Source organism: Ranitomeya variabilis, chromosome 2 (assembly GCF_051348905.1).
Source record: "Ranitomeya variabilis isolate aRanVar5 chromosome 2, aRanVar5.hap1, whole genome shotgun sequence".
NCBI classification, from domain to species: domain Eukaryota; kingdom Metazoa; phylum Chordata; class Amphibia; order Anura; family Dendrobatidae; genus Ranitomeya; species Ranitomeya variabilis.
The window spans coordinates 221414521-221430000 of record NC_135233.1 but is presented as its reverse complement, the minus strand read 5'-3'; the positions used below and the strand labels follow the sequence as shown (position 1 = coordinate 221430000).

The following is a 15480-nucleotide window of genomic DNA, read 5'->3' as shown; positions in this document are numbered from 1 at the left end:
AAGTTCACACATGGAAATCCTCTAGAGTGGCGCAGGACTTGTCTCATCTCTGCCTATGGTGCCACGCCAGGTTCCCGTAAAGTCAATAGGTATCTGCTAGGGCGATGGCGCTGCCATAATAATTCTCTATTTTGGCTAATAGAGAAGGATCTCCAGCAGGTCAGCCCTTCTCCAATTTTTTTAGAGAATGTGCAATGAGGTTGTGAATAGCATTTTTATTTTTAAATAAGTTTTACTACAGAAATGATAAACTTTCTCTCTTTCCTAGATTTGGGATACAGCAGGCACGGAGCGCTTCCAGTCCTTGGGCGCCGCATTATACCGGGGAACGGATTGCTGCTTGTTAGTTTTTGATGTTACTTCCCCAAACTCCTTCCAAGCTCTGGATACCTGGCAGAAGGAATTCCTGGTACAAGCTGATCCTCCGTCTCCAGAACAGTTTCCTTTTGTGGTCATTGCAAACAAATCGGACCTAGAGGAGCGACAGGTCAGTACATGTTCTGCTCCACAACAGTCGCTTCCATTTATTTATTTATTTATTTATTTGTTACAGCTGGTGAGATCGATCCATCTATTATAACTTATTCACCCGTGTTACTGAAATGTGTTTTCTAGTGATGAGCAAACATGTAGGATAAGGTGTTATCTGGGCATGCTCGTGTACTAACCGGGTGTCTTCAGAGTGCTCGAAAACTATGTTCGAGTCCCCATAGCTGCATGTCTCATGGTTGTCTGTCAGCCGCAACACATGTAGGGCTTGCCTGTTTTGTTATCCAATCCATACATGTGTTATGGCGGTCGAACAGTCACGAGACAAGCAGCCGCGGGGAACTGAACATATTTCGTACCACTGTTTTATTTAGGGAAGGTCTTTCCGTTTTGACAATGTCTTATTTTTTTTTCCTGTTTAGTATTCTTCCTCAGTCCGTGTTCCCACGAAGCAAATTCTTTTGCTCATTTTTCGATGCAAATGTTCTACAGTGAATGCCGCCGCACATATCATTGCAAAGAAAGTGCATGGAACCTTTGCGGCTTGTCAATTTACGTTTTGTGCATTATTGATTTCAAGCTCTTGTATATTTTATTCTGCAAATTTATTTTTTTTTAAATTTCCCTTGCAGTGTGAGAGATTTCTTAAAATTTCATGCACCTGTAAAATATGACACATTTTGATAAAACGAATATGCTTTAGAAAAATCTGCTGCATTTTTTGCTAGATGGTAAAGTGGCCTTTAAGCTTTTCTTCGGTACAATTTGGTCTCTTTATTACAAATAAAACTGATAAATATGTGAAAGAATATGTAGCTTAGCAACATTTTCTGTCTCACTGCCCTGTGTGTGGCTATAAGACAACTGGCTATAGCAGCCCTTCGCAGTAGGACAAAAATCGCTGAGCTCCAGCCCTTGATTCACGTGCATGATTTTAGTTGCCCGACAGAACTGATCAGCTGGAAAACACTTTTTTTTTTTTTTTTTTTTTTGTTCTCTGCAGGATTTCTAAAAAAAAAATTTGTTTTTTTCTGAATTGTGCACAAAGTCTTGCAGACTAGCAAATGGCGAGGGCAACTAATTTAAACACTCATTTATAGTTACAATTGTAATTGCTTACCACAAAAAAAAGCTAGTGTCTCTCTGAACTAGTCTTGTGCACCTGTCTCCTGAAACGCTTCACTGGCAACTTTCCATACAAATCATCAAATATTTGCATTAACGTTGCAGAATGGCTACGTGGCGTATATACTGGCTTCCTGAGCTTGAATAAATATTGGGTGTTGGGCTAGTTGCTGCTGTACATGGTCCACATCTGGAGGTTTTCCTGACCTGCACTGTAATATTTCCATTGGTCACCATTAAGTAGATGGAGGCTAAAAGTGCGTTCTTTCTGCTTCCATCTGGCCAATTGTTTTACCTTATAGTAATTTGTAGCAGACTACTCTATTCTATACAAAGGGCCCCTGCAAAGAAATGTATGTCGCGCAATATACGTTTCTTTATAAGGAGTCCTAATGGTGGATGGATGGATGGCTTGGCAACCATCCTGACCGTGACCAATGTCAGGCACATAACTCCTGTGTGTATGCACTGTAAGATGGCTGCCGGACAGGTCTTTGAGGGGAGATATGTATCATCGAAGTTGGTATCTTTGGTAATGTGAGCTCAAAAAGCATGCTCCAGCACATATAGTGCTGAGAGAGTTATTAGGCCATTCCAGGGCTGGGTTTTATGAGCAGTCAAGAGATCCCCACCCCAGAGTTGTGGTTTGGCAGAGAAAATGGAGACCAAGTGTCAGGGTCTGAAGATGTGTGGTGCTAATGCCTAAAGAACCAGATACTATCCTGGGCGGGAGGAGTGCAATCTGAATATCTGATGCAGATTGTGTATTTGAGGGAAAAATCGGACATGTGCATGGACCGATAGAATAATGCTGGTCCGAGTGCCTGGTTTAGCTTTATATTCCAAGTCATATGGCAAGACTCGCTAAAGGGCCAATATTGACTTTTAGGATTGCTACCCACCATAGGTGGCACTAGAGTTCTTGTCCTCCTACTCTCTGAAGATTGCATGGCCTAGAAGTCTCCATACACCAGCTTGGCACGGTCTACGAGGAGAACCATTCCTACTTAGACTCGCTATATTTTGACCTTGTAGTACTTTTTCTTTGCACCTTGGCCTAACGTGACGTCCTCATTGCTTCACAACACCTCTAAGACATCTCACCAGGCCAAGATACCATCAAGGCTTTCATCCAGTGGCCAATAGACCGGGTCTTCTAAATCGATTTTCACCATCTCTTCTAAATACTATACTATATTCTATAATTTTTCCAATTTTAGCCACCTGAATTTTATTTATTTTTTTAACCAGATCGATCAAGGAGGGATTTTTAAGGCTATGTGCACATGTTCAGGATTTCCTGCAGAAATTTCCTGAGCAAAACAGGACATTTTCTGCAAAAAATCCGCATGCGTTTTTCTCACGTTTTTACCGCGTTTCTGGTGCGGTTTTTTTTTTGTGGATTTTTCCGGCCGTTCCCAATGCAATAATATAGTGAGAAATCCGCAAAAAATCCGCAAAATTAATGAACATGCTGCGTTTTTTTACCGCGATGCGTTGTTTTTTTTTTTCGCGGGAAAAAAAAGCATCATGTGCACAAAAATTGCGGAATGCATTCTAAAAGAAAAAAACGCAAAAAATCTGCAACGTGTGCACACAGCCTAAATCCTTGCATCAAAAACAACAACCGAGTCTGTACCCTATTATTATGCAGGCTACACTGGAGGAGGAGACTGGCACATAGTCTGAGTATATCATAATACTTAAATTTTTATTTTTTTCAGTGCTATTTAGTTACACTTCAAAATGTAATCTGAACACAGATCTTTTTACTTTTTAAGCTACCCTCCCCCCCCCAAAAAAAAAAAAATTTAAATAAAATGTCCTTTTCTTTATAATAGGTCCCTCCTCGTCAAGTACAAGAATGGTGTAAAGCAAGTAACGCAGAATACTATGAAGCCAGTGCCAAAGAATCAGTAAATGTAGAGGAAGCTTTCCTAGGAGCCATCAAACTTGCCTTAAAACACGTATGTTTAAAAATCTCTGCTGGAAGAGAATAATAGGATTTCTGTCACTAGTGAAATGTCACTTTCCTTTGTCTCTGTTTCTCTCTCTCTCTCGATGGGGGTGTTCGGTCATATATTGATGACAGATTGCCCTCCGATCTGATATTTATGACCTGACAGGTGCGGCTGTTTTCGGCTTTAGCCGGATGTAAATGCTAAACAAAGCTGCTCCTGGGCATCAGTCAGTCACTGCCCTGATAAACGTTAGACTGTCATTGTCATCAGACATTAGACTAATGTGTATGTGGACCTTGAGGCTGCTGATCTGCAGGACCTGGCAGTGGCTGCTACACATCAGGCTGAGCTGTACTGCACATCATTCAGTGTTGATATCCGGTAGGAGCTCATGAAAACTGACTGGGGAGAGTCCTCACCAAACTGATGGCCATGATGACTTATCCTATATCCATCGCAGCATCGGACAACCTCTTTAACTGCATCTACTTTCCAACAAATGTCCCGATGTATTTTTGAAAGCAGATTTCTTCCATAAACGGGTAATGGGATTTCCTTTTGCAGCTAATTTTTGACCATTTCTTCACAGAACAATCTAATGGGACAGAAGAACGATGATGAATCTGTTAATCTATTAGAAAAACAGAACAAAAAACACAAAAAGAAATGTGATTGTTAATTTCCTAGCAAACCCTCGGGATTCCAGGACTGGATGAAATCTTGAAGCATTTTGTGACATTTTGAGGTCCGCTCTGAGAGCGCATCAGCTGGCCAGATAAGGCGACAGGAAAACCTTTCACCTACAATTCCGGCCAAGGAAAGAGAGGCGTTGTGGTATGGACTTACCGTATGTTTTGTAGGGTGTTGGACAAAACTACTAACTTATTTTATTTCTTCACGCTCGAAATCGCACATCACATTAATTTAAGATTTTACAAATTGTTCATTAAAGTTTCTTTATACAATTCCAACTGCTGAATTTGAGAACTTGTTTTAATTTTTCTTTTTTCCAGAACTCAGCAACAACCAGAAGTACAAGGAAGTATGTACTGAATTGAACAAAACCTTGTCTACCAGGCTAATATATATATATATATATATATATATATATATATATATATATATATATATATATATATATATATATATATATATATATATATATATATATATATATACACATACACACTGTGGGGAACCTCACCCCAGTAAATTTAATAGATCCCAATCTATCATGATGCATCTCCTGAAGAAATGCAACCTCTGCTTTCAAAGTTTTCAACTCCTGAAGGCTCAAACGCCTCTTAACATCAGTGTTAAGTCCCCTGACATTTAATGAAATGAAACACATCATGAAAGATCCACCGCTTGCATATCAGGAGTATGTATAAAGTGGAGAAACAATTTACCCAATTTAATCCTATTGGATCTCAGATGCTGATAAACAGAATGTCCCGCCAGGCCACCCACTCCACCATGGGGTAAAAGTTCTCGATGATTGTACTTAGTAAAGGGGGGAGAAGGGGGGGGGGGAGAAATGGGGGAAGAAGAGAGGAAAAGAGGGTAGAGGAAATACAAAGAACAAGTAAACCATTGTAGAGGACACAACATGTATCCACAATTGAGATAGTATCCTCGTTCATATTTGAGCTCTGAAAATGAATCCAGAGCCAAAGAATGGCTAGTAAAGAAGAAGAAAAATTACAAAACTTGAAGTCCATCTTTGATGTGGGAACCAGTGGCAGGAGACCGGAAATGCCAAATTTGGGGGAGAGGAGAAAAAAAACCCTGTAACCGGACAATTCTGTAGAAGTCAATTATGCACAAAGCATTATAAGCAGGATGCCTACGTGCGCTCCCCAACAGCTATGAGAATTAGGTGATTTTTTTTTTCTTTTCCTAATGCGGTTCATGTTTCAGTATAGATGAGGCATTCAGAAGTGCCAATCCAACGGCCTTTCTCTGTAAATGAAGTATACAGGGATTTCAGTCCAATGTGTCCTTATCGTCTGATTTGTTGGTAGCCCTTTTCTTGCGATGCGACAGGAGGAGAGGTTTGACACTTCTTGGTGTGGATCTGTTCTGTGCTGGAGATTGTCATCTACCAATTTGTTAGTTTGGTAATTGGGATGACCAATGTTGAACAGAATTGATGCAAGTCGGCTGCAGATTTAAGAGTTGCTGAATGCCCATTTCTTCTGGCTGTAAGGCTGATTGGGAATCTACATGTATATAGAATCTGATTATTTCTCAGTTGTTAAAAGAGGGAGAAGCAGCGGATGTTTCTGGAAAGTGACCCAGGAAAAGTCAGAGAGGATCTGAAGATGGGCGCCAATATTAGGGTTGAACAATTAATATAAATGTTCAATTCTCTAGTTGCCTACTCCTGGCCTAATGGATATTGATCATGTGCACTAAAGAAATACACCAGACACAGTCAGCTGTAACTCTCCTTGATCAATGTGTGGCTCAGCTCCAAGAAGGGCAGTTTATTAGTCAAACACAACGTTATATATCTCCTGTAAGGGGGCTCGGTTAGCTCTAAAATGGGAGTGATCGGATGTATTCCATTGGTTAGTGGGTTGGGCATGAGCAAGTCCATGGGCGGATCCATGAGGTCATCAGGGTGGGTTGGTCCGTGAGGTCATCAGGGTGGGCGTCACTGTGGGTGGGTCCATGAGGTCATCAGGGTGGGCGTCATCTTGGATACCAGACCACACGGCATGCAGATACAGGAAATGGCGGCCATCTTAAGTGTCTTACTTTGTCTGAGGAAAACTTATGTAAGGTTAATTAAGTATTTGATCTTATGGCTCTCCTCAACAGTCCCCCCTAAATACTTTATTAACCTTTTCTTTTATCTTGATCCCACCGTGGTTTCCTAACCCACCGATGTTAAGTGTTATTATGACATCAGAGAATTCATGACAATATGGATGCTATAGACACCAGAGAATGTGTGACCAATTATGGGTATACTGCGGAGGTATATCGGAGCGTGTTACCAGTGTCCTCGGGACTTCCCAACCTGCTGGATCTATTACTCTCCAATCTCCCATCTCCATGGTTACTTAGAGTAAAATACACATGTGCGACTAACCCTGTTGTACACATCCTAGATCTGACCGTCTTGCCCGGGAGGGGGAATTGGAGTTTTCACCAGTTTGAGACAAGTTTTCCCTTGTGGAAAACCTCCCTTTGTAGCTGGACTTTGACAAGCAGGTCAGATCCTACTCTGTCCCTAACTGTCTAACACGTTTATAATGTGAGAGATGGATCCAGGAGGCGCTCAGCAATCCTGACCGAAGTAGGAGTAGTCAGGAGCACTTGGTAGGGACCCTTAAATCTCGACTCCAGGGACGCCTTTTTTGATGAACTTCTTTACCAGCATGTAGTCACCAGGTTGGAAAGCATAGGTACCTTCACTGGAATCTGGACCTGGAATGGATGATAAAACTCGTACATGTGTTACTGACAGTTCTTTAGTAACAACAATTACAGAATTTACAAGAGTATCACTTCCCAAGGCTAGCTGTTGTGGAAAATATTGACCCAATCTTGGAGGCCCCCCCAAAAAGAATCTCGAATGGTGTGGGTTTAGTAGAACCCCTTGGAGTGTTTCTGACTGAGTATAAGGCAACGGGCAAAATGTCTGTCCAAGTCTGACCTCCTAACTGGCTTTCAGTAATTTATTTTTGAAGGTGCCATTTAGTGTTTCTACTTTCCCACTGCTCTGTGGGTGATATGGAGTATGTAAACCCAAATCAGCTCCCACCAATGTCCATAGTTCCTTAGTCAGTGCTGCAGTGAACGCAGGTACTTGGTCACTCTCAATTACCTCTGGGACCCCATATCTGCATACTACTTCAGTCATCAGTCTCTTAACAGTCACTCTGGCAGTCATGTTGGTTACTGGATAGGCTTCGGGCCATCCTGAGAACATGTCAGTCACTTCCAGTACATACTCGTACTTCCCTACTTTTGGCATTTGAATGTGGTCAATCTGAATTTTCTGAAAGGGATAAAGTGGTTTAGCCAAATGTTTCTGAGTAACTTTCTGAGGTGGTGCTGGATTGCATGTTGCACACACAAGGCAGGACTTGAAATAATTTTGGGTGACGGTAGAGATCCCAGGTGCCATATAAATCTTCCAAATTAGGTCATTCATCTGATTCTTGCCTCTGTGGGTGATAACGTGTGCCCATTCTGTCACTGAGGGGTACAGATTACGGGGTAGACCTTTGTGTTCACCCTCCAGACTCCATCTTCATCCTTTTTTAGCTCCTCCTTCTTGCCATGACTTCTTTTCATCATCTGATGTCTTGTCTTGATGTAGATGGATAATCCTCATAAGAGAGGCTTTAGTCCCTTCTTCAGTGTCTTGTGACACGTACACCGCTGCTTTCTCTTTCCTAAATGGATCCACAGCATAGGTTTTTGCTGTTTTGTCAGCAAAGAAGTTCCCCCTTGCTTCTGGAGAATCCAGTCTCCCGTGAGCTTTGATCTCGATCACTGCAACCTCTGAAGGTAGATTCAGAGTGACCACAAGTTCTTGCATGGTAGCAGCATGTTTTACAGGAGTTCCACTGGACGTTGGGTATCCTCTGGCTGCCCAGATACTGTCGAAGTCATGAGCCACTCCGAAAGCAGATCTTGAATCTGTGTAGATGTTGACCACCTTCTCCGTCGCTTCCTGACAAGCCAGCGTCAAAGCTTTAAGTTCTGCTTCTTGTGCAGACATGTGCGGTGGTAGCGATCCAGCTGAGATGATCAGGTCATGTGTAACCACGGCATATCCCGTATGGAACCTTCCTGTTTTATCTGCAAATCTGGAACCATCAGTGAAGAACGTCACGTCAGCATGTGGGAGTGGGTCTTCAGACACGTTTTTCTTGGAGGCTGCTTCTTCCTGCATTTGTTCGAGATAGTCATGATCCTCTGAGTGTGTAGAGGCATCTTCTCCGAGAGCATCAGTATCATCCACATCCCCCCTGGAAAGAGGAAACAGCGTGGACAGTTTGAAGATGCTGCAGCGGACAAGAGTGACATTATCCGGAACCAAGAGCCAACGTTGGAGTCTCATATGATGCTGTACCAACAGATGTTTAGGTTCCAACAATAGCAATTATGTCGTGTGGAGCCATTAAGAGAACTGGATGTCCTCAGATGATATCAGAAGTTTTGTCCAGAAGCATATGTGCAGCATGAACAGCTCTGAGGCAAGTCGGGGAAGCTTGAGACACAGAGTCCAGGCGGGCAGAGTAGTAGCCGATTGGTCTTGTTCTTCCCCCATGTTTTTGTGCTAGGACTCCGGAAGCATGTCCTGCTACTTCACTGACAAACAAGTAAAAAGGTAGTTGATAATTTGGGATTCCAAGAGCTGGTGCAGACTGCATGGCCTGTTTAAGAGTGTAGAAAGCTTCCACGGATTTAGTACATAGTGGAAACGCTGACGTCTTGAGGTCATCGTACAATGGCTGCATCAGCTTTGAGGCATCTGGAAACCTTTGGCAACAATAATAATTGATAGGTCAGCCAACTCATCCGAGGCCCTTGTCTTAGGTTCTTGGCAGAACTCAACACCAGAGTCCCATGTCTCGTCATGCTCCTGTAGAAAGGCATCGGCTGTTTTTCTGGATCTAGAACTTGGTTCAACAGAGTAGCAGCGTGCCAGGGTGTAAACTTGACACAGACGGTGGGCTCCTCAGACATGAGCATTGGCACTGTTGGCGGTGGCACCTGAGGCGGGAGTAGAGATGGCACCGGGAGTGCAGATGTAGTCCCTTGTGTATGAGGAGCCGGAGGAGGTAACAGTCCTGGAATGAGGGGCTCTATTTGGGCAGCTCCAGTATCATGGTATGGGCTCCAGGTGACGCAGGCAGTCTTAAAAGCTTTAACAGTCCTGTCCTCATTAATGCGAGTTATTGCTGCATGAAGTTGTTGAGCACTAACATCTGGATGAATAGGGTCATAAGTAGGGGTCACAGTATGTATGATCATTCTACATGGAAGATTGCCAGCTTTAGTCACCGCTATGTCCCCAACAGCTATCTGACCATGTGACTCGACAATGATTCGACTGTCAGCTTGAATAGTCTCCCCTCCTGCTTCTACTATAGCTCTAGCTACACCTCCATTGTGCTCTAACCGAGAATTGGCAGCATTAACAATGGCGTCTGTCTCCATTGTTGTCATGTCACCCTTTCCCACCACTAACAAGGGACCCTCAGGAAGTTCTTTTTCAAAAATAGGTTGCCAACATTCCCTCCCCTTTGTGCTTCCTGTGCTATTGGTATCCCCCTCCCAGATTGAGCCCCCCTTGTTACAGTTGCCACCGTCCCATACAGGTGTGCGCTTGGCTGCGAGACAGCCTGTGAGGTACCAGGTATAGGGTTAGGTAGACTGCATGAGAGTGCTGTTGTGGAAGCATTGGGAGGAGAGGCCGCTGCTTGGAGCATCTCATGTGGGTGTAAGGCTAAATTGGCAGTGGAAGTGACAGTAGAAAGGGTAGGTGCTGGGGACGATCCAGGTGGGAGGACTGCTGGATTCACAACAGGAGTGATAGGGGAAAGGGTTGGTGCCCCATTGGAAACAACTGAGATAGGAAACATGGGTAAAGCCTGTTCACTTCCCGTAGGAATATAGTATTGGCCGTTAGTGGTCATTACTGGGTAACAAGGATTTGGTGATGTGGTGTGTAGCCTTAATCTGAGATGTTCACCACCAGGAGCAACACATTCGCCATCCACAACATGGCTGCCGTCAGAATTACATTTGCCATCCACAACATGGCCGCCGTTAGCATTAACATATTTACCACCAACAAAATGGCCGCCGTCAGAATTACATTTACCACCAACAAAATGGCCGCCGTCAATTATCTTTACCACCAACAAAATGGCCGCCGTCAGAATTACATTTACCACCAACAAAATGGCCGCCGTCAATTATCTTTACCACCAACAAAATGGCCGCCGTCAGAATTACATTTACCACCAACAAAATGGCCGCCGTCAATTATCTTTACCACCAACAAAATGGCCGCCGTCAGAATTATATTTACCACCAACAAAATGGCCGCCGTCAGAATTATATTTACCACCAACAAAATGGCCGCCGTCAGAATTATATTTACCACCAATAAAATGGCCGCCGTCAGAATTATATTTACCACCAACAAAATGGCCGCCGACAGAATTATATTTACCAGATGGCTCTGGGCCACCATTTTGGCTGCTATTACATTTAACACATTCGCCATTAACAAAATGGCCGCCATTACATTTACCACATGGCTCTGGGCCACCATTATACGGTGGTGGCCGCTCACAAGATATATTTTTGCAACACACATAAGTCAAAACTCTACCTCTTTTTTTCCTTTCCTCCTCTACCCAATTTTCATTTTTTTTTTTTTTTTTTTATATATATACAGACTTTCAGAGACTCTTTCTCCTGCCCTAGCAATAGACAACAATCCATTATCTTCTAGGATACCTTTTCTTTCTTTCAAGACAAGCTTCCAGTCCAGGGGCTGCAACCTTCCCCCTTCTGGCATTCCACACAACTTCATAAGCTTTTTACATTGCTTAATATGACTCTTCCCTTCACGAGTCGCTACTAATGTGCATGAGTCTAACTTGCCATCTGAATTTGGCTTAGTGCCTATACGGCAGAACTGCATTAATTTCTCCATCTTTCTATAGATATACAGTATATATATCTATCTATCAAGATAACAAACACCAAACAAACAATAAGACGGGGGAGATGACTCAAACCTGAGATTCTAAAGGGAACTGAGTCTGCAGTACTCAGTTCCTATTGCTTCTTGTCACGTGGTCCCTGTCTGACTTCCGTGCTCCGTACTTTACAAACCAATTCTTCCCTACTTTGTCAAATTGCTCCCTAACTTACCGGTCCCCGTGCAGAGTCAATTACTCGATGTCACGGGGCAAAAAAAGAAAAACTATAAATTTAATTGGCTCAAACTGAGCCAATTGCTCCAAGTTTCAATGAGCCGCTACACAATTTATTATGCCCGAACTGAGCCAATTGCTCCAAGATTTACCGGGCCCCCCTAGGCCGAGTCAATTACTCCAGGTCCTAGTCTCTCTTGTACAGAACTGAAAATCTTATCACAGGCGACAACCGTATACCACAGACAAAAATTATTTATATATTTTCTACACTTGCTTATTCTTATCTAAAAAAAAACCTGCTTATCCCGTTCTCCACATGCTTTTCCTTCTGTAAACACTTGCTTCTTTTCTTTCCTAGAAACCTGTTCTTCCTGCTCCAAACACAATGCTTCTCCTAACTACCAGTCATCTCCCTCTGTAAAAACCTGTTTTTCCTGTTTTATCACTTGCCTCTAGCCCTCTGTAGAGAAAAAAACTTGCATCTTTTAACCTACTAGTCATCTCCCCTCTTCACAACATGTAACAGGCAGTAGGCAACTAAAACGTGACGGTTCTTGCAATTAAATGACCAGCAGCGGAGAGACCCTTCTGCCGTCTTACAGATACCAAGGAAACCGGACACGGTCAGGCAATCTGCACAGGATACCCCGAAGGACACAGGTAAAGACTACAGATTATAAAAAAATCAGCAGACTTACCGTGTTCTGTTAAGGAGTTGATCAGTCTCCAGGTTCGGGGTACTCAGTGCATCCAGCCGTTCCAGTCGCCGGTTTTCAGGGTTCAGGGCTCTCCTCTGCTGGCCCCAGGTTGGGCGGCCAAATATTAGGGTTGAACAATTAATATAAATGTTCAATTCTCTAGTTGCCTACTCCTGGCCTAATGGATATTGATCATGTGCACTGAAGAAATACACCAGACACAGTCAGCTGTAACTCTCCTTGATCAATGTGTGGCTCAGCTCCAAGAAGGGCAGTTTATTAGTCAAACACAACGTTATATATCTCCTGTAAGGGGGCTCGGTTAGCTCTAAAATGGGAGTGATCGGATGTATTCCATTGGTTAGTGGGTTGGGCATGAGCAAGTCCATGGGCGGATCCATGAGGTCATCAGGGTGGGCGTCACTGTGGGTGGGTCCATGAGGTCATCAGGGTGGGCGTCATCTTGGATACCAGACCACACGGCATGCAGATACAGGAAATGGCGGCCATCTTAAGTGTCTTACTTTGTCTGAGGAAAACTTATGTAAGGTTAATTAAGTATTTGATCTTATGGCTCTCCTCAACACCATCAAACTCAAAAACCTGCTGCTTCCTTGCACAGAGCATTATTTCTTCCTTCAACCCATAATCCGTTACACAACATACCTCGAGGTTGCGGGGATGTGATCCTTTGGGGCTGAGAGCCCTATGAGCTGTGGCCTGTTTGACCAAATACACACTGTTGGGGCATCTATTATTGTTACAGTCTGTAGAATCTTTGGAAGATTTCCTTCAGCTGTTTGTTCAGGGAGACCTCAGACTTTAATATTAAGTCTGCGAAGCCTATTGTCCAGGTCCTCCAAATGTTTTTGATAGTCACAAATGGCTTTACGTTGTGAGATGACTGTAGATTGCAATTGGGACATAGGTCCGGGTTAAATCATGATCTTCCTTTAGAGTCAACGCTGAAATACAAGCTGAATGTCTTATCTAAGGGCTCAATCACACAAGCAAAAAAATCCGACTAGTGTAATCCAATAAAGATCGGATTGCACTTGGCCCAATGTTATTCTTATGGGGCAGTGCACAGCTGCGATTATTTTCTCATTGCTATTCAGCATGCGAAAACAATCGCAGCATGCCGCAAAAATCAGATCTCACGCCACCCATTAAAGTCTGCCATTTATATACACCTTCGCACCAGCCTGTTTTTTATCTATCTACACCCTGCTCTGGCCCTATGATGAAACCAGAGCTGTCAATCAAATACATGGGGGTTGGGGGATGGAGATAAAGGCACAGCAAGCAGATGGGGAAGGTGTATTTAAATGTTTGTCCCCACCCTGAAGCACTGAGAGGCAGGACATTGTTTGAACAATCATGTGCTCAGTCCCTCTAACCCCTTAGTGACCAGGCCAATTTTGTTAAAATCTGATATCACTTTATGTAGTAACTCTGGAATGCTTGAATAGATTCCATTAATATTGAGATGGGTTTTTCTCCTTCGCCTCATTGGGGGACACAGACCGTGGGTGTATGCTGCTGCCACTAGGAGGCTGACACTAAGTGATACAAAGAAAGTTAGCTCCTCCCCTGCAGTATACACCCTCCTGCTGGCTCTCAGCTAACCAGTTCTTGCTTAGTGTCCGTAGGAGGCACACTGACTGGTCTGCTATTCAGACCCAAAGAACTCTTTTTACTTTTACCTTTTTACCTTTACAACGGACGAAGGGGGCGACGGATTCTTTCATGTTCCGATCTCCCGCGAACCAACAACAGGCGAGCACGGGAGTTTTACCTCTCGGTATCCTCTCCTGCGACGTGGGAAGCCACTGCCTGAGCTGATTCTAGGGGCGACTGGCCCCTTCAAGGGCACCGATCTCCCCCCTCCCTTATCAGACGAGCACTGGAGTGTCACCTCCATGTATCCTCTTCTGCAGCCAGGCCTATTGCCGGACATCAGCCCTGCCCACCAGGTTTTACCCTCGGCTGTTCAGAGGCACTCTACAGCGTGGCGTCCGAGCAGCCACCACTGCACCACCACTATTTAATGCGGATGGTACAAGGAGGCGGACGGTTCCTCTCCACCTCCCTGCTAAAGGGACAATGGATTGAGGACTTTTCTTATCCCTGCACCGTCCAAACAGCAGCAACAGCACAGGATCTTTTTCTACCTTCTGACCTGCTAAACAGAGCTGCTTACTGGGGTAAGTGCCGGGACTCGAGCGGTTGGAGGGCTCTGCGCATTTTCCCTCGTTCGGCGCCGGCTGGCTTCAAAATTTAGCCCCCGGCTTCGGGTTTGTGTAGGCCTCAACCTGGAACTCATGCTAGGCCGCCCTTCAGGCTCCGCCCCCTCTATTCAGGCGCCTCTCATTCAGGACGAAAGCTCTATTCTCGGCAGCCATCTTCTTCCTCCTGCCATTTCCGGACACGAGCTCATCCGGAAGTGGCTGCTGCATCGCGCAGGCGGTATTCAGCGCTGAAGACAGCGCTACTCCAGACGGGGGACTCAGAATCTCGGTAAGGAGAATCCTCCCTCCGCACCCCTCCCCCGCACGCACCCCGGCAGCATAAAGGGACTAGCGTTCCATAATTTTTAATACTTAAGACCTGCAATATCTGGTTGTCCAGCAAGCTCCGGTCTTAAAGGCACGGGTCTTAAGGGTACATGACCGCATTCCCTGGTCTTAAAGACGCATGCCCAGTAGTCGCTGGGCTTATAGGTACATGTCCAGCTTTCCCTGGCTTTGTTAAAACACATGACCAGCCTAGTTTAAAAGGGGCACATTACCAGCATTCTCTGCTCTTTAAGTAATGACCCGCCAGAAGCCCGTCACCTTTCCCAGAGTACTTAGTTCAACTGAGCTCAGGAGCCCTCCGCCGCCGCAGATCCCGGCTCTTCCCAGAGTACCTAGTTCCCCTCAAGGGGCTTCACCTCTGGCGTAATCCTTGAAAAATGCCCCGGTCTTAAAGACATATGACCAGTATGCCCTGGTCTTAAAGGCACCTGACCAGTATGCCCTGGTCTTAAAGGCACCTGACCAGTATGCCCTGGTCTTAGAGGCACATGACCAGTATGCCCTGGTCTTAGAGGCACATGACCATAAACAGTATGCCCCCCTAAAGGCACAAGACCAGTATTCCCTGGTCTTAAAGGCGCATGACCAGTATTCACTGGTCTTAAGGGCACATGTTCAATCCGAAGCTGGTCACCCTAACTGAGCTCTGGAGCCCTCCGCCGCTGATCCCAGTTTATCTCAGAGTACCTAGTCCCCCTCAGTGGAC

At 44.5% G+C, this 15480-nt stretch overlaps 1 protein-coding gene across 6 annotated transcripts in view; it reads left to right on the top strand.

Moving 5' to 3' along the window:
* The window catches only part of LOC143804991 (ras-related protein Rab-7a-like), a 50907-nt gene extending 46357 nt beyond the window's left edge, over nucleotides 1-4550 (top strand). For all 6 annotated transcript variants that reach the window (XM_077283683.1, XM_077283688.1, XM_077283687.1 and 3 more), the window contains 3 exons: nucleotides 269-487; nucleotides 3456-3581; nucleotides 4165-4550. In XM_077283683.1, coding sequence (XP_077139798.1) covers nucleotides 269-487; nucleotides 3456-3581; nucleotides 4165-4254 — 435 coding nt within the window. In that variant the 3' untranslated portion in view covers nucleotides 4255-4550. The remainder of the gene's footprint in view (nucleotides 1-268; nucleotides 488-3455; nucleotides 3582-4164) is intronic.
* The last annotated feature ends 10930 nt before the right edge of the window (nucleotides 4551-15480 follow it).